Below are 24,834 nucleotides of genomic sequence, written 5' to 3'. Positions count from 1 at the left end.
TGATTTCCGCGCAGGCGTCGCTGCTATCGAACGACGATGACGACCTTCGACGTCACCCGCGTACGCGCTGCCTTCCCCGCTCTGTCCTCGGACTTCCTGTATGCGGACAACGCGGGCGGCTCCCAATGTCTCGCCGATGCCGCTGCGCGCATCTCTGATTACCTTCTGAACACGAACGTCCAGCTCGGGGCAGACTATTCGGTGTCTGTAACTAGTACGGTCCGTGTCGAGAAAGGTGCTGAGGCGGCGCGGCAGCTGTTCAACGCAGAGAACGTCGACGAGGTCGCGTTTGGCAGCAGTTCAACGATGCTCGTTGAGAACCTGGCACGCGCGATGGAGGCCGATATCAATGCCGGGGACGAAATTATCATCACAGGCGAACATGAGTGTCAGTGAATTCTCTTCTTCTCTTGCAATAACATGTCTTCCTCTCCGATCCGTCTGACAACTCGCTGCAGCTAATTGTGGGCCTTGGAAGAGAGTGGCTACTCGCCGAGGGGGCATTATCAAGTACTGGCACGCAACGCCGTCTCCTCTTTTTCCGAACAACCCCTACGCTGTGTTCCATGAGGTAGACACGCTTCTTCTGCTCATCACGCCAAAGACACGCCTTGTTGCGTTCACCGCGTGTTCAAACATCCTTGGATCTGTTGTACCCGTCAAGGAGGCTGTGCGAGTCATTCGTGCGAAAGCGAAAGAGCTAGGAGTGCAGAAGCTCGAAGTGTGCGTGGACTGCGTCGCGTATGCTCCGCACAGGCGTATCGACGTCAGAGATTGGGATATCGATTACTGCTATTTCTCCTGGTACAAGGTATACGTCGACCCAATCGCTCTACTGAAGCGCAGAAACGTGTTGATTCACCTGCACAGGTGTACGGTCCGCACGCATCGGCGCTGTATGTGCGAACACCTTCCCTGAAGCTCTCATTGTCTTCGCTGGCACACACCTTCCTTGATGTGGCCTCCAAACCGTACAAGCTGCAGCCAGGCGGGCCAGGCTACGAGCTCGTGTGGGGGTGCACCGCCGTGCCTCCATACCTGCGTGCGCTTGCACCTTCTGGCGACCTCTGTGACGCGTTCCAGCTGATCGCGCACCACGAGCAGACTCTGATAGAGCCTCTGCTGGTGTTTCTACGGAGCAAGGAGGCGAGGGGCGTGCGCATTGTGGGAGATGAACACGCCGGGCTGAGCAGAGTGCCAACCATCAGCTTTTTGGTAATTGGCGATCGTGCCATGCGTAGCCAGGACCTGGTGAAAGAGTTTGATAAGAGAGGCAAGGTAAGCTCTCCGTCCAGCTATCTTTCCTGTGACTTTCTAGTCCCCTTCCTCACCGCTGATCGTTTCTGTATTGCAGATTGGGATTCGCTGGGGCCACTTCTATGCGTACACGCTAATCGACACACTGGCACCGAAAGTGGATGTCAAGGACGCGGTTGTACGAATTTCGTTGGTGCATTACAACACTTCCGATGACGTTGCACACATCATTGAGACACTCGAGGAGGTTCTGGCCTGAACGCAAGTGGTCGTGCCTTGGGTATTGCTGACGCAGCATTTATACGCTCTGTCGATAGGCGTCTGTGTCATAAGTAATTTCTATGGTTGTTCGTCCTCCAAATAGCCCAGCAATTGATGGTCGCTTCAACGCGGTCGTAGTCAAGTCCCGCCCTCAGTCAGCAGTGGCCCCGTGGGAAATTTGCGAACTAAAACGACTGTCTAAACAAGACGAACTTATGATGACGCTCCATAGTCGAGGCTGTGTCTATAGCCAAGAGATTGGACGGATGACGCGCGCATGTAGGTGCGTTGCATCACTAATTTTTGGCATTGCGGGTCATACATATATAATATGCTTAGTCGGCTTGACAGCATACCATTACTTCATTATAGGTGGCTCTGGAGCTTTCAGTATGATACAAAGGACGCTACATCTTCACCGCATAAACCAGTCATTGTCCGTTTGAACCTCGACCTATGCCTGCATCTAGGTCCCCCCCACCATGCCTCAAGGATTCCGATCCTGTCTTGCGGTACATTGGAGCTGGCGCCTTTAACGGTATACAGAAGACCGAGCTGGACGAAGCTCAGAGGAAGCAGGCTGCGGCTCCCAGACCCCTTTACCAGTATCCCTGGTTCAGCGATGGGTTTGCTCAGCACCGGCGCCGAGCCCTGAGAACCTACTTCTATTCCAACATCGTCAATTGGCTCATTGTCTGGGCGTCGGTCTCTCTCCTGTATGGCACGTACATCCGGAACGACGATCTGGGGAAGTTGGAGGTTTTCGTTGTAAACTTCGATGACGATAGTCTTGGTTCCCAAGTGGTCGACGCGTTTGAGGTTTCACTTGAGCGGGCGAATCATCTTCGTCTAATTTTTCGAGACACGTTTGCATCAATCCAAGAAGTGCGGGATGCTGTCTACGACGAGCAGGCATGGGGTGCTGTTATTGGTGAACGACGCATTCTAATCTCACGATGAGCTTTGTTTGACGCCTATTCGCCGCCCAGTGAACGCTGCAGCTACGCAACGCCTCAGACAGGCTCTCGTCACCGGAAATTCTAGCTATGACCCAACCAGTGCGATCGAGGTCGTCTCCGAAGGCGCGCGAAACCCGTTGACCTCCAACAGCCATCTTGTCCCAGCAATTCTCGCAATTCTTGAGCCAGTCATCGTGCAAGCTTCGATGAACGCGAGTGCTACATTCTTATCTGCCAATCTCGACAATGCGACGGCAATCCGAACCGCCCTCAATTGCCCGCAGTGCCTATCATCCGGCTTTTCCTACCTGGCAAATGACCTTCGTCCAGCATATAGCCCGAGTGCTTTTGGCGCAGTGCTCAGCGGAGCGATCGCTGTAAGTCTATACCTGCGTTTGACACCGGCAATGTGCTCACTTTTTTTCAGCTTATAACTTTCAGCTTCACCGTGGCTGGTACGGCGAACAAGATCGGCATTTTGCTCGGAGAATATTTAAACATCACGTCGACGATTGCGTGGCGGTGGCTCAGTTGCATGTTTGCATACTTCATCATTGCTCTGTCCATCACGGGTATTCAAGCCGCGTTCGGGATACCGGTTACGACACCATTTGGAGGTCGAGGCTTCGTGATACTGTGGATGTAAGTGGCGATTTTTCCGATCCAAGATGCACTACTTAGAGGGCCGATGCTTTGCGTTACACAGGTTGAACTGGATGACAGTTTCCGGTATTTCTTTTCTCTTCAACTTTTGGTTACGGTGTTCATTTTATTCAATGCAGCTTTCGGATTGGCCATTGAGGCGATAGTGACGGTCTTCGGTTTCTGGACTACAAACTGGTTCCTAAACTTCTGTAAGTAACGTACCCATCCCATCTCCTCAAAGCTTACGTCCAAACAGGGGTGTTCTGGAACTCTGCTGGTGCCTCGTACTCGAATGAGCTGATGCCAGGATTTTACAAATATGGCTACGGTTTTCCACTGGTGCATGCGGTAAGCAATGTAACCATGGATATACGCGCAGAACCGCTGATGCTCTCAGTGCAGATTCGCGGAACGTCGACGATTATATATGGCACAAAGAGTCATCTAGGCCTCAACTTCAGCGTATTGATGGTCTGGATTGTCGTGTCGTCTGTAGTAATGGCAGTTGCGACCACCCTCCGCTTACGCTGCAACATGCGGAGAGGAGTCCACACTCTTCCGTGAGATGGCCTGCCGATTGACGTCATCGTAGAACACATCCAGTAACATACACTGCATTATACCGTCTGCCATCTTCAAGTGTACGAACAATCGTGCTCATGTAAGTGATTGTGTCCCAAGAGCCTGTCTGCTTCGCTGGAATCTCGATATTTGCCCTCCCAAAATTTACATCGGGTTCCGTCCTTGTACCCAAGAGCAGTGTTGTGCTCCACAAACAACATGTTGGTCGGGATTTCAAGTAGGGTTTCATTGTTGTCAACTGGACTAAGGGCAAAGCAAGAAGGTCACTGTGGTGCTCTTGGCCTTTGCTAACATTCATGAGATGTATTTGCACACAGATCAGTGCAAACAGGCTGTACCATTACAGAATGTAGTCAAGGATAATACTAGCAGATGGGAATGATCACTTTTCACAGTCAATGTTCATTTTGATGCTGAGATGTGTGTCGGCGTGAGAAGGTTTGGATGAGGAGTTGCCGCAATTTTGCAAAGATTTTACTCCTGCTATATTGGCCTTAAGTTAGATCCTTTATTTGCACAGGGAACTGCACCTACATAGACTTTGGTGGTGGGCTATTAGCTGTGGAGCGAGAATTCTTCGGAGATTTGACATCAAGGACTGAGTGTGTGGTCTGCTCTGACATGGCAGACACATCATGTCCTAGAAGGTGGTCATTGTCTAGACTGACCCTCAACTGTGTGGAGGAGGATGTGACTGGAAGCACTGTCGCAGTGACAGAAGCTATGTAGTCATTGACAGGTGATGTCGGTGGTTCAAACAAGGTGGCTTGAACTTGTTGTGCTTCCTTGTCAGATGAATCTGCTGTAGTGAATTTCCCTGTATGATGATACTCTGATGAGCTCAAGGTGCACAGCAAACTGTGAGTTCCATCTGAATGGTACTTGCATATATGAACACAGCCACTGTCATCACTAGTGACTATCAGCTTGTTGTTTGGACTGATCTTTACCGCTGCCACTTTAGATAACTCTATGAAACTAGATTCCAACAATTGTGAATACACTCACATCCTGTGTTATTATGGCCCCGCAGAACACACTGCACTACAGTTGTTTTCACATCCCAAATATGAACCATGCCCTGGTCATCACCGGATACTGCCCATTGTCCATCTTGTGATATGTCTAATGGCCAGATTGGAAACTGTATAACTTCTGTGTCATGCAAGTAAAGCAATGAGAGGAACAGGTGCACATGCCTTGTGCCCAACAAATAGACCATTATGAGGCATATCATGACAAATACTAGGCACAGCAGATTGACTTGCTTCTTGTGTGTTCTCATCAACTTCACTCTGTGCTGCTGCCCCACTTAATATTGTGGCCATGTCCCATACCTTCATCGTCATATCAGCACTCCCTGTCAACATTTTCTCGCCACTGGGGGTGAAAACTGCATCAGACACCTTATCACTGTGGAGTTTAAACTGCTTGATAATTCTGCCTTTCTTCACGCTCCATAGATCAATTTTGCCACCTTCCTGCCCGTGAGCTATAAAGGATCCATCTGGCACCAGAGATACAAATCCCAGCCTGGCAGAGCATTTTATGTCTGTAAGCAGATGTGAGAATGAGCTACACACAAATCCAGTATGTCAAACAATACCCACTATGAATGGCACTCCCATTGGTAGTATTCCAGATCCAGATGGTGTCATCATCTGATAATGATATAAGCAACCGTCCATCAGTTGTGACCTCAAATGCCCATGTCATTGCAGTATGTCCATCAAGTGTGTATTCCACAGCATCACTCTTCCAAATCTGGAACACACCATTCAGCATTAATGTTATCACAGGAGGGGAGAATGCATTCCAGCTCAACATAACTCAAAGAGTATGGGGGCTATTGCAGCCATTACAACTACCAGACTGGATAATGGCTCACATTTATGTGACCATCTGCATGTCCTGTGGCAAGTATCTGTCCATTCGGGCCAAAGCATGAGGAGGAGACTGATCCATCTTCGAAAGTGCTGTGTGATTACATGTATTATAGGACAAGGATTAATAAATGTGGTAAGTTTACATTCACAGGAGATGATAGGAAACCCCATCATACCGAACTGAGGTTGTGGCGATGTCCAATATCCATACACCATTTGGGCCACATCCAAATGCGAGGTATCTGCTGTCCGCCGAGAAGCGTGCTTGATAGGCACGTCCCCTACAATCATAGAAGTAAAGTTCAAGCAAACATGAGCATGTTTAGACCTATGGTCTGAGGAAGAGAAAGAAACCACCATTCGAAGGTATGCAGTAGTTGCAATTGTACCGCTCTTTCGACTACCCCATTCTGATCATCTAAGAGGTTGTACATTGCAGACCATTCCGCCTCCGTCTGAGTACCCTCAGGCGGACGAAGGTTTCTCCGGCACAAGAAACACGTATCATTCTCACGCGCCCAATGTTCTGCACACCGTTTCTGCAGTACAGGATTACAAATTGCACGGGTCGGAAGAGACGCACTGCCACGTACATGGAAAGCATGGCCGCATGCAAACTGCTTGAGCAGCTCGGGAGTCTCCTGCTCTGATGCAAATGCGATCAGTGTTGACTTCCTCCGGGGTGGCTGGTAGTCCTCCCAGCATATGTAGCACCTGGAATTGTGGTCCTCCAGAGGAAAATCAGTAAATTCTGAGTTCTCCCAATCCCGAAGTTCGGGCGCAGCCGTGGACCCGTCCTCTGGTGCTGGAACATAGCGAACAAGAGGGAGAACTTGAACCATTCTGGAGCGTAAGAATCGCTCGCTAGTGATGCGGTCGTCCGGCGACTCGTCCACCTCGTACATGACACGAGTAGAGCTAGCTTGAGAAAGAGTGGATTAGATTGAGGTAGCGAAATATGCCACAGAACTGTGAAGTCAAAATAAGCTGTAGAAAGCAAGTCCAAGATCCAGAGACTGAGGAAATGTTAGGGATAGCGCCCGTGCGGCGCTGTACGCGTGCCCCTCATGCTGCAGCCGAAGTGTTTCCATGTACTTACCGTGACTCTGGTAATATACCTATCTACCTACCTACCTATCTACCTCCTCACCGGTTGAGGTCACGCAAACAGGACAAATAGTGAGTGCAGACTACCAGACATTAGAAAGCCATGTTCACAGTCTCGGTGGAGGAAACGTACGTGTCCAAACGCGTCGGCGAGAAGGTCTATGTAATAATCGGCCGGAGGTGCTGTGGCTGAGACGTTCATGAGACGCGCTGCACGTGTGGGGGATCGCCGATTCGACATGTCTCTCCTCAGGTGGACGAACTTCGGTTCTGGACTGAGCTGGAGATGCAATGTGTCTCGCTGTTCCTCGCTAAACATTGGCTTGCTGAGCCTGCGGTCCGGACACAAAATTACAGCCCCTCTTCCAGGGCTTATGAATCTAACCAGCCACCATTTTTAAATAGCCCAGAGCGGTAGCAGTACGTTGTCCGTGAAATCACCCCACACAGCGGAGAGTTCAACAGCAGGCCAGCCAGTCGCGTACGTGTGCAATCTGGGCGAACAACCAACAACCCTCAGTTGATACCGAAGCGTGGATGGACTCCATCGCGATGCCGAGTTTCCTGACCTGTAAGGTGATGGTAAGTTCATTAATATGGTACGTCTCTGTCACGGTTATGTCTCATCCCTGTCGTGTTCAGACTTTGCTGATATGATACTCCCGTCAGTCCGAATACCAATGTCTTACTTTCGACCACAGTTCTAGATTTTGAACAGGCCAACCTCCATAGCCGCCCAATTCTCCGCGGTCCGGCCGTCTGAACCGTAATGAAGCCACCTCCCCGCAATGACCATGTCGAGACTCTTGGCTCTGATTTCCATACGCACTGTGCTCTACGCGCTTCCCACTTTAACACCCTTGCGCGAGAGCTCGCAGTCGAAGAACACTACTCCTGTGCAGGTCTCAGGAACAGCGTTAGCTTTCTGCAGTATGCCTCTATTCACTCGTCACACCAAAAGGCCGCCTTCGCCAGAACCAGAGTTGGCAGTGCCGCATTCCCGTGTTCGTTCTCCCAGCGTATCCCACAAGTCCTCGGATCCGGCTAAACCGCACGGATACAGCAAAGGGGGCTTGCAGAGAGATGCTCAATACTCGCAAGGTGGCGTTGTCCGGCAACCAAGCGAACCTCATCGAGACCCTCGGTCGGAAGCTCATTTCTCTGCCCATCCTTCAGCGAAACCGATGCTCAGGCAACCGTCGCGCCGGGGAAGTACTGGCCAAGAGAGGCGCGAACGCCAGCGCGCCCATGCCGTGTCTATAGCTCTCGATCGCGCCCCTTCTGTATCCGACCCTCGGGATGCGACGACTGGACTCCGTGATTACGCTCTCGTTGGTGACGAGTCGCAGTTGTCCCCGGTACACTCGAGCGTCCGCTCGATCCGCACAATCGACACGGAACCTGATCGGCTAGCCAGAACTTGTGGACAGGGGCCGATCAGTATGCGCACTGCCCGCCCGCGTCCGCTTTCGAGCACCACAACGCCGCGGATGCCGTCGGCGGCACGGGAAGCGCAGTACATAGCGCAGCCTACATTGGGAGAGGATGAAGATATAGGCAAATACGCGTTGTCCAGCGGTGGTCAAGTCTGCTCCTTACGTGCTCGTCGCTCTCCATCTTCGCACGCGCACTCCTTCGTACCATCCTCTTCCTTGGTTCCTATGACTCTTCCGTATAAGCAACAGCCCGACGAGGATGACCATGAGTCCCCAGCGTTATTTCGGACGCCAGAGCCGCGTCCGGTGCTGAAGTCGCTCAGCAAGCTGTTGCAAAGGCAGGGACAGCGATTACAGGATTACATTGAAGTCGAGGAGCTGCTCGAGGACAAGGAGCGTGAGGAGAAAGATAGGCAAGCTATAGCGAGGAGGCTGCAGTCGTTGCTTCTAGATGGTCCCCAGAATGGCGACGGAAAGGACACCAAGTTTCGTATGTGCTCACCTTCTTTCTGTTCTTGAATGTCACTAAAAAGCCCTTCTGCTCGATCTCAGGTGTCTTTGGTGCGTCCTTGCGGGAAGCAGCGACCTATGCACCGACGACCGCTGTGTTGTGCGGGTATCAGCATAACCTTCCTACTGTCGTGTACGCATGCATCGAGGAACTCTATCGCACGGGTCAGTAGTCACTTCATTGTTTTTTACTTTCTTGTATCTGATGCACTTCTTCAGGTATATACCAGCAAGGACTGTTCCGTGCTCTCCCCAATCGCGCTCGCCTCTTCAAACTCGTTGGTTCATTCAACACTGCCCCTCCTCCCTTTTCGCCTGCTCCGTACGAGCTGCCGACGGTGCGCCAGGAATCTATGCCGAACATTTGCGCGCTCCTCTCTACGTACCTGGATGCTCTTCCGGATGCTCTGTTGAACCGCACCTTCCATAACGCACTTTGGAGCTGGTGCATCCGGCCATCGGTAGCCAGAGAGGAAGAACAACGCGCGCGAGAAATGTCGCCCGAGCAGGATGGCGACTCGTACTCCCGATCCAAGAGGCGGCGGAAGCGATCTCAGTCTGACCCCTTCGTAAAGGGTTCTCCTTCCGCTCGGGACATGACGCAAGAGGAGTTGCGACAACAGGAACTGGATGCGGAGGCTCCACAGATTGCCATAGCACAGCACATCTTCCGCCTCCTTCCTCGAGAGAACTTCTCGTTACTCTTCTACCTGTGCGCGTTCTTCACACAGATCCCACTTTGCCCGGACAATGGGATCGTCTTTGAGGACGTCGCTCGTATCTTCGGGCATCGGCTCTTAGGCGGACCGAGCAAGAATGCAGCCAGATTGATGATGGTGTGGCTGTTGAATAGATGGGGACGAATCTCCGAGGGATTTTTCGACGCTGAGCAGGAGGCAGTGTCCAAGAGGGGCTCCAGAAAGAGTACCGTTCAAGTAGGTGCCCCGGATTTCAATGCGGAGGAACGAAACCGAAGGGCATCATACCCCACAAGAATGGCTGACAGCAGCCGTGTGCACCTGACATATATTGACCAGTGCGACACGTATACCGAGTTTGAGCGCGCGGTTCATTCGCAGATGCAAGATCATCTCGGCTTGCCTGCACGGCGACCATACTCCTCGTTCTCGTCAGATGCATCCTCCAGCACGTTCACGTCCACGACGGACAGCGAGCTCAGCGACTTCTCTGGACAGCCCATTTCTAGGTCTTCCCTTGTACCAAGGACAGAGGGCGACGACCAGAATCAACGAGTGAGCAGTGGAAAGGAACCGTATGCGCCAAACAATGTCGCCATTGTGAGGACGCAGGACTATGTTACTTTCCCGGGTCATCCTCCCGGCGATCGCGAGGTGATCGAATCACCGTACCCTGATGCAGGTGAGCACAACGTTAGTGGCCACTGAACCAGTGTTGACGTATGCGAGAACAGATAGACACGGTACTTCTCCGTCTGACACTATGTATCAAATGAGCAGAGTCGAGTCAGCGGCCGATTCTGCCAGTATTTACTCCGCCGGTGAGTGCGACTTGGCTTCCCCGGGTGTGCCGTGTACCATGGTTGATGCTTATGAACAGGCGAAGATGATGCCACGTCTTGCGATGAAACAGAGTCGCGATCACACGAGTCCGACGAACAGTTTAGTCCATTACACCGAGTGGAGCGCCATCCCCCGAATCTGTCGTCTCGACTTGCGGACTCTACCTTCCTCCCTACCGATCTGTCTACGTCCAACCGTGAGCTCTCTTCCGCCCGCGACCGTATTGCCCAGTTAGAGCGTGCCCTTGAGCTCGCTGGCGCAAGAACGCTTGATGGTGGACCCGCCGACGCAGAGCGAACTCCTCGCCAGCAAACCCGTTATCAGTCCGACCAAACAAGAAACGATACTGCGAGCGCCGTGCACAGCGAGACACGGAGACAGCTACAGGTTGCGCTCAGCCAGCGTGACGACGCTCGGAAGCTTATGCTGAATTTTAAGAAAGTAATTGAGGGCGCACTCGAGAAATAAATCCGGATTAATTGGTGTTTCTTTCGGTCATACATGTTGTATCACTCATCTGTACACGCTGTATCGTTTACTTTCGCGGATCCTGTATTTGTGTTCATGTCTGCACCACCATATGCGTAGAACTATTGTAGATTCTGATTTAGTCTGCCAGATCTATCGCGTAGCGACAGCTCCATCCACGTTCCTCAGTAAGGCTAACGTTAACTTAGCCGCTGTAGCATATACGCCAATTTGACGGAGAGGAAGTCGACCCGCCGAGTGATGTGAAACTGAACCTATTTAAATAAGAACGGATGCATTCGTTTTAAGATCATCCGCATTGCTCGGGTTCACAAATTTGGACGTGCGGATGTCCCTCTAAGATAAAGTTTGCCGCAGCGGAATAGAATGTCGTAATACTCTGCGATGTCATCGAGCTGTTCCCAATTCGATTCATTCATTGCAGTTCCTCTAGCTAACCGAGTTCAACCTTTGGTTGACCTGGGTGCGATGATCCTAATTCGTGTACAGATTGGCTAGGACGTGAATTGGTTGAGGTAATAAGCAAGTACGAATGCGTCCGAGGATGGGATAGAATGACAACAGAGACAGGTCAGATGGACCAGAGAGCCAGCAAGATGGTATTAGCTAAGACATCGTGCGGCTGTGAACAAAAACACGTCAGATTTGCGCGGGCGTGCACGTCAGTGAGCGGAACAAGGTCAGCGGAGGAACGGATAGCGGATAGTCGGGATGTCGCTAACGCGGAAGTCGGGTGCACCCAGCTTCACCGTCAAGACGGTGATGGAGGGAGGATCGGAGGAGCCGACAAACGTATAAAGTTCCTAGGAAAATGACACTGTAAGTAAATATTCTCATTGTCCTACATCTGCAGCAAAAATCAGCAACATGTTGTTCTCAAGCAAAGTTCTTTCACTCACCGCGATTCTTCTCTCGATATCTGGCGTCTGCGTCGAGGGCGGTATGTCGAGATTCCCTCTTGGTTTTGCTGTTCGCTGATTGCATATAATTAGCCGTCACACGCACCACCACTACGTTGACGAGGACGAGAACGGTTGATGCCTTCTCAACCACCACCATCCCCGCCACTACCACGGTGACGTCAACGACGGTCGCATCGGTAACTTCCACGACCACATCAGTGGTGACGGCTACCACTACGACGACTCCTGGGGGCAGTTACCCTGGTTATCCTCCTTACCCTGGGTACCCTTAAACACAGGCATGACGGTGCGCAAGGTATTAAACAAATATCTTGAGATGTAAACCGAAGACATTACCTTTTTCCCTATCATTATGCTTAGTCTCTAATGTTATTATATCTATGTAATTTGTAAGGGCTTTTCAGTAATTGAGCTGAGCTCGAATAAGCTCTGAAAAGCTTACTTATTTCTCCGCGTGCAAACTGGTGACAAGAGTTGACGTGGACTCGAGTTCAAAAGTAAGGCACCAACGTACCGTTACTACATTCTTTTAATTATATAAACTGAAATCAAACGCCTCAGAATTCTATGACAAACGATATGTCGTGCAGTTCGGGCTTGAGATCGACGCGATTTTTAAGGTATATTGAAACGGTTGGACAACGGCAGCCGTATCGTGGACACAAAAATGTGGTGATGACTCTGATGAGGCTCAAACGAAACGTTCTACTTACGATAATCACATCAGGACAGGGGCAACTGTCGGCCACCAACTAATCTCCGGGCACGTGACCGCAACTCGTTTCAACTTTCAGCGTCAGGGCGAAGACAGACAGTCAGGCGAGTCAAGGCGTGTCAATGAACAGCTGCAATATTTCTCCTCAAAAAAAAAAAGTCTGAAGATCATGCCGTGAAATTTATCACCCCACACAGCGGAGAGTTCAACCAGTCAGTCGGAAATGGTCTCGATCTCGATCCCTTTGCGCAGGCCTATATAAGCTCGCATCTCTCCTCTCCTCTCGACCTCCTTACGAGTTACAGTCATGTTCAAGGTCGTCTCTATCCTCCTCGCTGCTGCCTTCCTCGGCGGTGTCTCCGCCCAGAGCAGCTCAGCTGTTCCGACGGGGCTTCCTTCCAGCATTACACCGTGCATCCTTTCCTGCGTTCAGCAGGCGGCTGCCTCAGGCGGTTGCAGCAGCTTGTATGTATCCTTTGTATTACCATCCCTGTTTGACCTCTGACTTCGCATTTTCAGTTCGGATCTTTCCTGCGTCTGCACGTCGACTGCCTTCCAGAGTGCCGCGCTCTCGTGCTTGCAGGCCAACTGCACTTCTGCGGAGGTCTCAGCTGCTCAGGCGCTCCAGTCAGCTGAATGTGTTGCAGGTTAGTCTACCGTTTACTGCCTCCTTAGCGTTATCATCACAGAACAGCATACTCTTATGACTGGCCCCTCTCTACCTGATGCACTAAATATGCTGACACGACCCTTTTCATCCAGTGAGCGCGAGCAGCAGCGTAGCATCGGCTACGTCTGTTCCATCCTCGCTTTCTTCCGCTGCTTCCTCTGCAGCTTCCTCGGTGTCCTCTGCTATCTCCAGCCTCTCTTCCGCACTCTCTTCGTCCCACTCCAGCATCTCTTCCGCACTCTCAGCGTCCCACTCCAGCATCTCTTCCGCACTCTCTTCTGCCACTCACAGCAGTTCGAGCTCCAGCAGCAGCTCTACCAGCTCCAGCGCCGCTATGGCTCTTGACCTGATTAGTGCCGGAGGGCTTGCAAGCGTCGGTGTTGCGCTCGCGGGAGTTGTCTTTGGTGCCGGGTTGGTACTCTAGAGTCTAGAGCGGCTGTTTCCTTGCAGAGCGCAGGCTGGTAATATGTCGTTGAAGATTTCCCCTCGCGTTGGACCCTACCTTGAACGTTACATTTCAAAAGTATCACGAGTTTCGCTGTATTTTCACGTAGTGCTACGCCCCTTTACGAACGTTTGTCGACAGGAGGCAGTAGTACGTGCGTCTGCTATTTTCGCAGTGTTATAAAGTTTCCCTCATGCTCGAGTTTTCAAATGAAACTTTTGAAGTGCATGTGAGGCGGCTGTATGCAGCATGGCCTGGGTGGTGCCGCACGTAAAGCGAAATTTGGATTGATCGCGTCTCTCAATTCTTGCATAATAGCATGTCGTACCGCACGGCCTGGGCTAACACCGATTATCATCCATGGCTATCGAGCAAAAGTCGGTGCGACAGAGATGCAGAAGTGACCAGCTGAGGCGCTCACGGGTTGTCATACCACGCGCCCTGCATTTCTCGGAGGCTCTTTGGGACTTCGAATTCGTTAGCATCAAGTGATACGTGTCTTGCGGAACGGGGTCTCTTCTGTGTTCTTCTCTGCGTGACCTCTGTGTCTCGTCCCCACCCTTATAGCCCACGGCAGAGTCTCTCTCTTCTCTCGACGTCCGGACGCTGCAAGCCCCTACGTCGTACATCTCGCCTGGTCCAGCCACGCTCTCTCACGCGTCGTTCTCTGCGTTCTGCTATAAGCCCCCATCCAAACTTTGATCCGCGTCAAATCCGCGTCCCTCAGATCAGTTTCAGCACCAGGCTCGCCGACCATCTGCCAGCCGGTCGTCCACTCGCTTCAAACTTTTCTTGCGGTATACCTGCACCTGCATATACCCACTTGCTTGCTGCATCTCCTGAATTATGCGCGCGGTGCACAACCCCCGCTGGGTGCCCCTGCTGGTGCTGTGGAGCTGGGCGTCTAGCACGCGACGCGACGGTCGCCCGATTGTGCTCGGGCTTGGCGTAGAGGCGCAGCCTTCTGGCCCGCCGCAGTGTGCGGCCACCTGTGCAGTGGAAGCTGCAACAGCGACGGGGTGCGAGGGACTGTGAGTAATATCTATTGACCCCTATGCTTCTGGTTCAATTTTTTTTGTCCTCGTTGTGCATCCTCCGTTCACGAATTTCGTTGGTGCTGACGGTGCATCCTACCGGGACCACAGGGATTTTGCGTGTGCATGCGCATCCCCGTCGTTCCTCAGTTCCGCGCAGTTGTGCATGAGCAACGAATGCAATTCAGCCGATGCACAGACAGAGATGCAAATTCTCGACGCGACGTGCAGTGGCGGTAAGCTTCTACCCTCCTTTAACTTGTCGATGGTGGGTTTGGTCTGGGGAAAAGAGGATCTCTCGCTCCGATGACAGTTCGTCCTCTGGACATCAATCCGACGCCGCCGTGTCAGATCGCGAATCAGGGCAAAGTGGCTTGAGGCATTGTGATGTACTACTGGCATTTCCTCTTGAGCCATATGTTCGAAAACGCCAGTATTAGGCCATAGTGCATCTGGCCTATCTACATTCACTCACAGTCTTTCCCACCACGAACAAGTCACCGTACTCACTTTCCAACGGGAGGGACGCGGAACTGATGGCGTTTTCGCAGCGAGCACCTCTTCGCCAATTCCGACATCGTCAAGTGCATCATCGGCTCCTCCCAGCTCGACTGCAAGCGGAAACTCAAGTAGTAGCTTACCCACTTCCGGTATGTTGCGGTCTCGGAGCCACGCTCTTGGGCTCAATTAGTCATTCCAGGCCCGCCTTCAGGCAGCGTTCCTCCTCCAAGTGACAGCGGCAGTGCAACATCACCTGGAACGAGCTCACCTGCTTCGGCCTCGGCATCCACGACCGCTGCGCCTTCATCCGGGTCGTCAGCCTCTGCGTCGGGTTCGGCTCCCTCGAGTCCCTCGCCGGGTTCGTCAGGTTCGGCGTCATCGTCGGCGTCTCCCGCGTCAACGGCGACTCCGTCATCGCCACCGAGTTCTAGCGCGCGGGCGTCTACTCTGACTGTACCCGGAACGACGTCAAACCCTCTATCGGCCTCGACGTCCTCGTCAAGGAGGCCGACGTCGACGGCCGTGGTTACGGTGACCCGTAGCTCGGGTGGCGCACGGGTGTTCGCGTCCGTGGGCTCGTCGCTGGTCGCGACGCTGGCGGGGGTTCTAGCGGCGCTGCTGCACGTTTGAAGGAGGGGTGTCCGGACCTGGTACATTTAATATGATCTATATGAACACGTGTGTTGTTGTTCATTCACCGAGCAGTTGGTCGTGCCGCGCTGTTGAGTTGCGTGCGATGGTCGGACGTGGTTCATTAAGCCTTTCCTGTTTAGGGACAAATGAAAGGAGTCCCGGCCTGCATCAAGAAAATCAAGATTTATACGGTTAGATTGCGCTGACCTGTGACAGCGTGACTCGCCACTTCGCGCGGATTGCGCTGGCCACACTCACGCCACAGCCTCCTTGGCGGGTCTATGTGGTCCCAGAACTTGTCTCTGGTGAAATATGCACCGTAGAACGTGCTGGAAAGCCTCGTAATTAACGGACGCTGTGTTGGCGTGACGAGCAGATGGACGTGTGACACGCGTGACGTGATGGAAAGAACAAAGGCAGGCGGCTGAGCAAGCAGCCGCGCCGTCCTCTGACAGCCAGCGACTGTTCCCGCTTCTCCCTCCTTCCTCCTCTCCGCCGTTCCCCTCATCCGCCTCGCCCTCCGCCACGACTTCCAACGACCCTCACGCCACCTGTATCCTCGACGCACACCCCGCTGTGTCGATTCCGCTGCTACACTGACGCCGCGATATCAATCCCGCTCATTCAGCCATGGGCAACTGCGTGTCCGCCCAGGACAGGGAGGCGCTGCAACGCTCCCAGGAGATAGACAAGCAGATCGAGGAGGACTCCCGCAAATTCAAGAAAGAGTGCAAGATTCTCCTCTTGGGCTCTGGCGAGTCGGGCAAGTCCACGATCGTGAAGCAGATGAAGATCATACACCAGAATGGGTACACGCGCCCAGAGCTGATGACATACCGCACCACCATCTACCGCAACCTCCTCGAGTCCGCACATAACATCATCCTCGCAATGCGTAAGATCGGTGTGGACTGCGTGCAGCCCACCAACCGCGCGCGAACAGAGCGCATCCTTGACTACGCCGTGGAGACGTCACCATCATATTACTTCTCGGAGGAGATGGCCCAGGCTGTCTTCGAGCTCTGGCAGGATCCGATCATCCCAACAATCATGGATCACAGCAGCGAGTTCTACCTCATGGACAGCGCGAGCTAGTGAGTTCCAATTCGTCCGTCCCAGTACTGCCCTAACGCTCCTTCAGTTTCTTCACAGAGGCGTTACGGATAGGGACGCCCAACTATGTGCCTACAGAGACGGACGTGTTGCGGGCGAGACAAAAGAGTACGGGGATCACGGAGACACGGTTCAATCTTGGACCATTATCGTGAGTGAACTTGATGCATAGTGGCGCTGGCACTAAATTTGGCGCAGGATACACATGTTCGACGTGGGAGGCCAACGTTCGGAAAGGAAGAAGTGGATACATTGTTTCGAGAGTGTTACAAGTATCATCTTCTGCACAGCGCTGAGTGAGTACGATCAAGTACTCCTGGAGGAGAGGAATCAGGTATGTTCGACCTCATACCCTGGACTTGGAGGTGGTCTGACGCGATATCCATGGTACAGAATCGTATGGCAGAGTCGCTGGTACTGTTCGACTCGGTGATCAATTCGAGATGGTTTTTGCGGACATCAATCATCTTATTCCTCAACAAGATTGATGTCTTCAAGAATAAGCTACCCAAGGTACTGCCCCGCCGCTATCCATTTGGCATCGTTGGAACTTAAGTGTTGACACGCTTGACAGGTGCCGCTGGAGAGGTACTTCCCAGAATACACAGGCGGGGCCGATATCAATAAGGCGGCGAAATACATATTGTGGCGGTTCATGCAAGCGAATCGCGCACGTTTGAGTGTATATCCTCAGTTAGCATCGTGACCTCCCTTGCTCTTTTTGTGTGTGGGCTGACTTTAACGTACACAGCTGTCAACTCGGGTCCCTTGGCACGTACGGAGAGTCACCGAGTGAACACGTCAAATGCCAATAGTAAGCCCATCTTTCGGTGCGATTCAGTACGAGGGGGATCTTACTGTCATCAACGTAGGTGTAAGTGACAGATGTGGCGCGCAACTGAGAGCTGGCCATTGCCGCACGACAGTACTTGGGAGTTCGACTGCAGGATCATTCCCGCAGTGTGTGGTACTCCATTCTTGCCTGCTTGAGCGAGGGTGGCAGACAGGTGGAAGGAGTTAGCAGGGATGGACGAGCGATCCTTCTTCTCCAAATTGGGAAAATTACATTCCGATGAATTTGAGAATCGGTCATTACATAACAGCATGCCGCGCTCAGTATAGTTATCCGATTCAGCTGTACGAGTCTTCTTTATAAGGGTCTTTTCTTCTTTATTTCGCCTGCCGCTCAGGGTAACGCGATCTTCTCGAAACGTTCGCGCCTTTCAGATTCCTCGCAATCCAGCTATTCTGTAACATCTCTGTTACGTTTCAACTCCTGTATTTTTGCGAGTGTAGTATCCTGTACCAGCGTGTCTAGAAATTTATGCCATGTCAGTTGCAAACTACGTCTGGAGAATGTGACACAAATCGTCAGCTGCGCGGCACAAGTGGATCGGATCTGGCGTGCGAATGCAGCGCCACTAACCCCAAGTAATAGAAGCGTTTGCCTCCGTGGCACCAACGAACGTTAATGGACGTCCGCGTTGTTGACTACGTACTCGGGTCCAGTGTAATGAACATGAAGTCATCTCGGAATCGGAACACGGAGTCGGGGCGCGGGCATAGCAGATAGGTACGGTGTAAGGCTTTCGTTCTGGCCGACTTACACAAGTTCTAACGTGTGTAGTAGGACGTTTACTCGACACTTGCGCATGGTTAGCAGACGTAGTAACCTGACGGCGCCTGGGGCTATGCGCGAACGGCTATATGCTAACTGCTATGTGGCGTCGACGGGGATGGCAGGCGCTTGGCACGTCTTGGCTTTCGCCGCGACGCAGAGTACTTCATGGCATCTGGAAGTGGAATGGCTCTCGCTAGGTTCCCCCAGTTTTGCTCGAGCTCCACGACGAAGTCCTTCGAACGGCCGTTGGTGAAGCTACTGGATCATGGAAGCGTCCCCCGGGGCTGTGGCTATCTCCCCTCTGCCTCTTCGCAAGATCTCCAATGCCAGGCGGTACACCCTCTTCGTCGTCTTCTGCCTCGCCATGTTCCTGGACGCCTTCAATCTCTCGGCCCTGTTCGCTGCAACCCCAGTCCTCGAGTCCCACTTCAACATGGACGAGAGCCAGGCCAGCTGGGTCATCAGCGCGTTCCAGCTCACATACGCTTCCTTTCTCTTGATAGTAAGCACACTACCAATACTCACGCCGAACCAACGAGCACTGGCTGACTGTATCCCCCTCCTACAGAGCGGTCGGATCAGTGACGTCTACCATCCAAGTGAGGTCATCTCTGTACTGCCTTCGTCACCGCGTATCTCTCACACACTATTCAGAGCCGGCCTTCGTTCTGGGAGTCTCCTGCTTAGGCCTGCTTTCCCTCGGCACCGGTTTCGTCAAGGACAAGATAGGATTGATCATCCTTCGCGCACTATGTGGAATATGTCGGTCATGTCAAATTCTCTTCTTTCTGCTTCTCTGACATAACCGCCAGGTGCCGCGATGACGATCCCTTCTGCTCTAGCATTAATTGTCAGGTTCTTCCCGGAACCCCGCGAACAATCCCGCGCAATTGGTATTTTTGGTGGTGTCGGCGGTGTAGGAAACAGTGAGCCATCAGCTTCTTGCGGTCTAGGCCGTCTGCAGCAGCTCACTCTAGTGGCTGCTAGCTTCTGGGGCTATCATCAGCGCCCTCTTCGTTGACTTCGCGAATTTTCATTGGATATTCTACTTCGTCACCATCCTTGCAGTTCCATCCGCAGTTGCTTGCATCGTACTGATTCCTCCCCAAGACAAGTCGGAATCGGACAACTTGACGGCGAAAGAGAAGCTCAGAAATCTGGATCTAGTTGGCGTTGGCGTCCTTACGGGTAAGTCTGATCTCCCCTGAACACGAGGGCGATCTCAACCGGGATACCGCTGCAGCTGCCCTCATTCTGTTTATTTTCGCCGTCACGAGCGGTTCCGATGCAGGGTGGTCATCGGCGGAGGTGTTAGCTCCTCTCATCATCTCAGTTTTCATGGTCGCCGGGTTCTTCTTCTGGGAGACCCGCCTTCCCCCCGAACGGGCTGCAATGTATGTTGTTCGCTTATATCCTATCCTGGCTAATCGTTCTGATCCTTTGACCCTTGGAACTCCAGCCCGCCAGCGACATGGTTCCTGCCAAATCTCACAGTCCTGTTCGGTGTCTCGCTGCTCCCCTACTTCTGGTGGAACACGGCGATCATGACTTTCTACGGTTTGTGGCAGAAGGTATACGGTTGGTCTGTTATCAAGGCTGCCGTGCACATGTGCGTCTTCGTCGTTCCGTTGTTACCAGACGCCAGTGACTTAAATTACTTTTTAGGATTCCTATCGGTGTCACCTCCCTACTGGTCAGCTTTACAGGTCCCATTGCGCGCTACATCCCGCGGAAGTGGATTATTCTATTCGGTCACGTCATAGCGATAGCGGCAACTATCCTGTTCGTGTTCGCCGACGGACCCGACAAGTATTGGCGATTCGTGTTCCCAGGTCTCACAATTGGTAGGCCTGCGTGCTTCAGTCTCAGTTTACGGGGATTTGCTCATTGGCCATTGTGTTCGCAGGCAGCGCAGGGGCCATGCTCATTTACACGCACACCAGGTTCGCCAAATCCCTGTAATCACATGTAGAGGTCTACTTACATAATTCCTAGCATCGCGATCTTCGAAACTACCCCAGCCACCATGGCCGGTATCGCAGGCGCACTGTTCAATTGCGGCATCGAGCTCGGCGCTGCGGTTGGGCTCGCGGCAGACACTTCGATTGAGTCAAGCGTCGAGAAGTCGCACGGCGGTTTCTATGAATTTTACGGTCGCCGCGCGACGTTCTGGTGGCAGGTCGCGACGCTTGGCGTCAGCGCACTTGCCGTCCTGGTATTCTACCGCGCAGACGCGAAAGCGCCACCTCCCTCGGAGGCGGAGCGCGAATACGTGGCGCGCTCGTCTACGGAGAAACGCGGCGTTGAGAGTGAAGTGGCCACGTCCGTCATGAGCCCGGAGCGCACGCCAGTAGAGTCAGGGCGGTCGACGGCGTTTGAGGACGAGAAGGGGTCGTGAGCTCGCGCAGTGGTCATAGAAGCAAGGCATTGTATCTTATCGCTCGTTGCTCCACGGATAGGATGTGCACGAGATGAAAAGGAACCCCGATACTTAGATGGACGATAGTAGGCACGATTAATGTTCATGCACGTGGCTCGGAAGCGGTTCAGAGGACGTTCTGTGTACTTTGACCGAGAGGGTTACTTCTTCAGATTGAACTGTCCGATCGGTCGGAAGTTAAGAACTGGGCCTTTTCGTCCTGCTCCACGGTGGAAGCTGGAAGGCTTGTCAAGCTCCCCACCGCATACTAGGAAAGCTCGTTGAACTCGGTTGATACGCATAGATTACAGTTTCTTCGAGTCTGTTTCCCAGAAAGGAAGGTCTGCACAGCCTACTAGTCTATGGCAATCTCCGTTACACGCCTATTCGCTTTACATTGAATTTCCAAGAGCGTATGACGGAGAGCGGGGGTGTCGGAGAGCGGGGACGTCGGAGAGCAGGCGGGGACGGAGGGCAGCCTGGGATGCTCGATCGGGTGTCTTCAGATTTCGGCGTTGTGTCTTCCTTCTTCCTGATCCGTCACCAGTATCCCATATTCAAAATGGGGTAACATCGGGTTTGGGAGTTCTCCCGAGAGACGTGCTCTGTGGCTTTGGATTTGCGGCCCCCCTTAACGATCCAAGGCAAGGTGATAGGTGGACCTACCCTGATTGGATATACGCTGAATAGTCTCTATTTTCGGCAGGCCTAAGAGTTCGCTGCTTCTCCACAATGCACGATTCTTTTACGTGCCACGCGTCTGCATGCAGATCGCGCTGGAGTAACTCACAGAGAACCTACGATAGTACTATGTCTATCATAGGACTTCCCCCGCATGGAAAATAATCATATGAGGCCAAAAAAAAATCACAGAGAATCTTGGGCTGAGTCGGAGACGCATGAGGACTTCAAGTTCATGCGGCTGAGGCTTAACAACAGTCTATCATCTGATAATACAAGTTGCTCGTTCAAACGGAGATTTCTATCCGAATCACACATCCCCCCGGGCCACGCAGCCAGCAAGCGTCGAGTACGGGTCTCGGGATCTGATTTCTCGTTCCTAAATGATTACTATATTCGGCCCAGCTCCGAGTCATCATCCCCTTTGGGATACCGATCGCTGTCCCGCCGCGCACTGAGAGAGAGAGGAACTGAGATAGAAGAGATTTGTACAATCGAGTTGTTACCAAGTTAATGTCCTGTGGAGAACAGTGTAGGACGTAGTTCCGTCATCACTCGCAAGGCGCGCTTACTACTACCAGGAAAGGATACTACTCCGGGATTAGAAGAACGCACCGACATCACCTGCGACTATGTACCTGGAGAGTGATGGAAAGAAGTGTTTTGCGGTGCTACGTGTTTCATTGTTGTCCTGCAGTGAAGAACGACGTCGTCTGATGGAGAGGCAAGTCAACCGTTCAAGTCGATAAATGCGTGTATAACGTCAGAGGGGTCCTGAATGGCGTAAGGTTAATCACTGCCGCACGGTCACCGCTCAATTACGACGTGCGCAGCTCCCGGGTCGGCGCGCTCGTGGAGGGCTGCCATGTATGTAAAATGACTTTAATCTGTCCGCAGTTCCGACATCCCGGACCGACGCTTGCGTATCGTGATGCGTGGGTAAGAACCTTGCGAAATCAGAAAATCAATGTTCTCAGCCACCTCATCACCGCTCGTTCTTAACTAGTGATACGCTGATCGCGGCAGACACTTGTTGTGAGACCGGTCTGTCAACGCCTTGTCGCTTGCTGCCCACAGCAAGGATTAACGTGCGTAGATTAGCACCACGGAATACTTACTTCCCTCGATGCTTTACTACACGCATATACTGATGACTCCACAGTAGGAAGTCTATTCTAGCCATCCTAATCGTACAATCCAGCAGAAGTGTATTCTACATGCTAGCATCTAGGTATCAACTGACAACAAACGTCCTCGTCCTGGGAGAATGGCGTGATACCAATGTGAGTCGAGGAATCTGGCCCTCGAAGCAATGTCGCCCGTGCAACGATCATTGAGAGCCAGCGCCTTGTCCGCGCGTTAGAATAGTGGATAAGGAGTGCGATAGCGACTGGACTGTGGACCCGATGTCCTGGCGGTCGCAAATTGCGACTGCGACAGCAATACGCCGATCTGAACGGTCGACATTTGGCTGCGACACCTGGATCCTCGCGCGGTCAGGCAAGCTGGGCACACTCCCAATTGTCACCTGGGCATCAGAGAATGCAGGGAAATCTGAAGGTGGGGAAGTTACGTAGGGAGATCTCAATTGAGGATGTAACGCGGAGGAGGATGTCAAGAAATCGGCCTTTTCCGGCGCGGCGGCCGGCTGGAAGCCGTGAAGATCTAATATGTCACCGGAAAAATGTGGAGCGACGCTGGAGGAGGCCTGCTGCGATACACCAGTCATTGGATCGAGGAAGGATGAAGGCGTGAAAGTTGCTGAACCGAGAACACCATCCGACCACGGTCCAAACAGATTATACTGCTCGATATCTCCCAGAATGGGAGGTGTCCCGGCCGGAGGAACGTGATCTAACAAAGACGTAGGAGAATTCGCAGACAAATCAGCAAACGCGTCGGACATGAAGAGATCTAGAATTTGATGCTCCATGGCAGGACCTGCTGGTGGAGAGAAGGAACCAGAGGGCGTATCTTGGCACATACGTCCCGACTTCATCTTGGTTCTGTCAACGGGGCCAGCCTCGACTGTGCATCCAGATGCACCAACGTCATTCTCTGTGAGGGGCTCCGGAGTCGACGGAGGCATAGAACCCTCTGGAGACGATCGGCTAGTCGCTGAGTACGATTGTGGCGACGCAGGGGAGTATGAGGAGGGAGACGATACCGAAGCACCACGGGTCCGCCTTCTAGAAGAGGTGATGATGGTGGTGTTCCGCCGGCTCCTAGAACCTGCAGGACGATCCGAACCACGTAAAAGGTGATTGTATCTGCAGAGCGTTTCGAGCATGAGAAGTGTCGCACGCACTAAACATTCAAGACTAACCTGTTTTTTGCAGCCAGTCCTGTTCTCCCGGGAAGGCAGTTGCGTGCAATATTGGCCCACGAATGCCCTTGTTCCTCGACCCCTTTGAGAAGAAGTTCGTCCTGGCAATGAGGTCAGTAGTGTTTAGAGTGGGGGTTGACGGCATTAGACACTTGCTTCTTCCCGGCTCCACCCACTACGATCAATAGAAGGATTCAATGCGTCGTTCCAACGCTTTGCGCATTCTGTGATAGATATTGAGAAAATTGCAAACACAGACCAACAAAGGTGCAGCACTTACGGCCACTGTTTCTTGTTCGCACTCGGCTCGCGACCAGAGCCCATCTACAGAGGTGTGTCAGAATGAGAGAAAACATGATATGGCGGGAGATCTGACTTAGGACCGAGCTCTTCAACGGCATTGAACAGACGCTACAGGAGCGTTGTTTCAGCGAACGGAAACTTGGGAGACTAGCTGTGGGTCTACCTCATCTTCATCATTGGTCCAACTACCTTTAGAGACGACGGTAGCCATTTGAGCCCACCACCGCTTCCGACAATCCTTGTTCGTTCTGTTGGGTATATGTTGAGCAATTGCGTGCCACCGCGACGGAGGATTTGTGTCTGGGTCCTCTGTTCATAGAGCGAGTCAATGATGAGGATGGTGCGCACGATAATAGAAGTGCACCTTCTTCAATTGCGGCTAGAAGTTTCTCATCTTCTTCCTCAGTCCATGGGCGACGATCTCTAGGTTGTGCTTCATCCTGTGTCTGCATGACGGTACAATCGTGTAAGTGGGAGTGATCTGGGAGCGAGAGAAGACTTGGGCTTCTTCGGATGCTCAATGGTGTGTCCCACCACGCTTATACGATCGGCGAGAGGGGCGCCTCCAGCACATCCAAGCCATCAAGGTGTCAAACAAACCAGGCAAAATCCAAATACGGGGTATCAAAGGAATAAATGTCCTGCTGTTGAAATCAAAACGGATCGCATTGAAAGTGACTGATACTATTGGCTCACCCTCCGAGCGCCTGCTCATGACCCTGACTTCTTTGGTCTTCCTTACTGGAAAAGAGAACCTAGACAAAGGAATACTTGCGT

At 52.5% G+C, this 24,834-nt stretch overlaps 9 protein-coding genes across 9 annotated transcripts; 6 read left to right on the top strand and 3 right to left on the bottom strand.

The window, feature by feature from the left end:
• Window positions 1-36: 36 nt before the first annotated feature.
• Window positions 37-1,516, top strand: SCP_0306470 (Cysteine desulfurase-like protein; the record flags this gene model as incomplete). The annotated part of the gene is made up of 4 exons (XM_027756037.1): window positions 37-388; window positions 459-811; window positions 871-1,278; window positions 1,355-1,516. 4 exons carry the CDS (start codon window positions 37-39, stop codon window positions 1,514-1,516), a joined length of 1,275 nt encoding a protein of 424 aa, XP_027611838.1.
• A 458-nt stretch (window positions 1,517-1,974) lies between these two features.
• SCP_0306460 (predicted protein) lies at window positions 1,975-3,686 on the top strand (the record flags this gene model as incomplete). The annotated part of the gene is made up of 7 exons (XM_027756036.1): window positions 1,975-2,449; window positions 2,508-2,854; window positions 2,905-3,119; window positions 3,184-3,206; window positions 3,260-3,331; window positions 3,379-3,470; window positions 3,525-3,686. The coding sequence occupies 7 exons, from the start codon at window positions 1,975-1,977 to the stop codon at window positions 3,684-3,686; spliced, it is 1,386 nt and encodes a 461-aa protein (XP_027611837.1).
• A 413-nt stretch (window positions 3,687-4,099) lies between these two features.
• Window positions 4,100-6,495, bottom strand: SCP_0306450 (hypothetical protein; the record flags this gene model as incomplete). The annotated part of the gene is made up of 11 exons (XM_027756035.1): window positions 4,100-4,187; window positions 4,239-4,521; window positions 4,591-4,662; window positions 4,713-4,848; window positions 4,904-5,041; window positions 5,111-5,256; window positions 5,315-5,468; window positions 5,593-5,680; window positions 5,767-5,871; window positions 5,948-6,129; window positions 6,184-6,495. The coding sequence occupies 11 exons, from the start codon at window positions 6,493-6,495 to the stop codon at window positions 4,100-4,102; spliced, it is 1,704 nt and encodes a 567-aa protein (XP_027611836.1).
• A 990-nt stretch (window positions 6,496-7,485) lies between these two features.
• On the top strand, window positions 7,486-10,652 carry SCP_0306440 (predicted protein; the record flags this gene model as incomplete). Its single annotated transcript, XM_027756034.1, has 5 exons — window positions 7,486-8,623; window positions 8,686-8,808; window positions 8,863-10,023; window positions 10,076-10,162; window positions 10,222-10,652. 5 exons carry the CDS (start codon window positions 7,486-7,488, stop codon window positions 10,650-10,652), a joined length of 2,940 nt encoding a protein of 979 aa, XP_027611835.1.
• Window positions 10,653-11,506: 854 nt separating this feature from the next.
• On the bottom strand, window positions 11,507-11,947 carry SCP_0306430 (hypothetical protein; the record flags this gene model as incomplete). Its single annotated transcript, XM_027756033.1, has 4 exons — window positions 11,507-11,520; window positions 11,573-11,776; window positions 11,836-11,863; window positions 11,933-11,947. The coding sequence occupies 4 exons, from the start codon at window positions 11,945-11,947 to the stop codon at window positions 11,507-11,509; spliced, it is 261 nt and encodes an 86-aa protein (XP_027611834.1).
• Window positions 11,948-12,618: 671 nt separating this feature from the next.
• SCP_0306420 (hypothetical protein) lies at window positions 12,619-13,405 on the top strand (the record flags this gene model as incomplete). Its single annotated transcript, XM_027756032.1, has 3 exons — window positions 12,619-12,776; window positions 12,831-12,958; window positions 13,074-13,405. The coding sequence occupies 3 exons, from the start codon at window positions 12,619-12,621 to the stop codon at window positions 13,403-13,405; spliced, it is 618 nt and encodes a 205-aa protein (XP_027611833.1).
• Window positions 13,406-14,272: 867 nt separating this feature from the next.
• SCP_0306410 (hypothetical protein) lies at window positions 14,273-15,591 on the top strand (the record flags this gene model as incomplete). Its single annotated transcript, XM_027756031.1, has 4 exons — window positions 14,273-14,457; window positions 14,572-14,696; window positions 15,012-15,110; window positions 15,161-15,591. The coding sequence occupies 4 exons, from the start codon at window positions 14,273-14,275 to the stop codon at window positions 15,589-15,591; spliced, it is 840 nt and encodes a 279-aa protein (XP_027611832.1).
• A 3,002-nt stretch (window positions 15,592-18,593) lies between these two features.
• SCP_0306400 (hypothetical protein) lies at window positions 18,594-20,726 on the top strand (the record flags this gene model as incomplete). Its single annotated transcript, XM_027756030.1, has 10 exons — window positions 18,594-18,830; window positions 18,897-18,927; window positions 18,983-19,090; window positions 19,141-19,254; window positions 19,316-19,516; window positions 19,572-19,722; window positions 19,788-19,937; window positions 19,994-20,172; window positions 20,235-20,271; window positions 20,324-20,726. The coding sequence occupies 10 exons, from the start codon at window positions 18,594-18,596 to the stop codon at window positions 20,724-20,726; spliced, it is 1,611 nt and encodes a 536-aa protein (XP_027611831.1).
• Window positions 20,727-22,758: 2,032 nt separating this feature from the next.
• On the bottom strand, window positions 22,759-24,509 carry SCP_0306390 (Transcriptional activator Myb; the record flags this gene model as incomplete). The annotated part of the gene is made up of 7 exons (XM_027756029.1): window positions 22,759-23,698; window positions 23,755-23,855; window positions 23,911-23,978; window positions 24,035-24,078; window positions 24,131-24,165; window positions 24,221-24,366; window positions 24,422-24,509. The coding sequence occupies 7 exons, from the start codon at window positions 24,507-24,509 to the stop codon at window positions 22,759-22,761; spliced, it is 1,422 nt and encodes a 473-aa protein (XP_027611830.1).
• Window positions 24,510-24,834: the final 325 nt, after the last annotated feature.

The sequence above is a fragment of the Sparassis crispa genome, assembly GCF_003851025.1.
Source record: "Sparassis crispa DNA, contig_000002F, whole genome shotgun sequence".
Classification (NCBI taxonomy): Eukaryota; Fungi; Basidiomycota; class Agaricomycetes; order Polyporales; family Sparassidaceae; genus Sparassis; species Sparassis crispa.
This window is presented reverse-complemented; position numbering and strand designations above follow the sequence as displayed.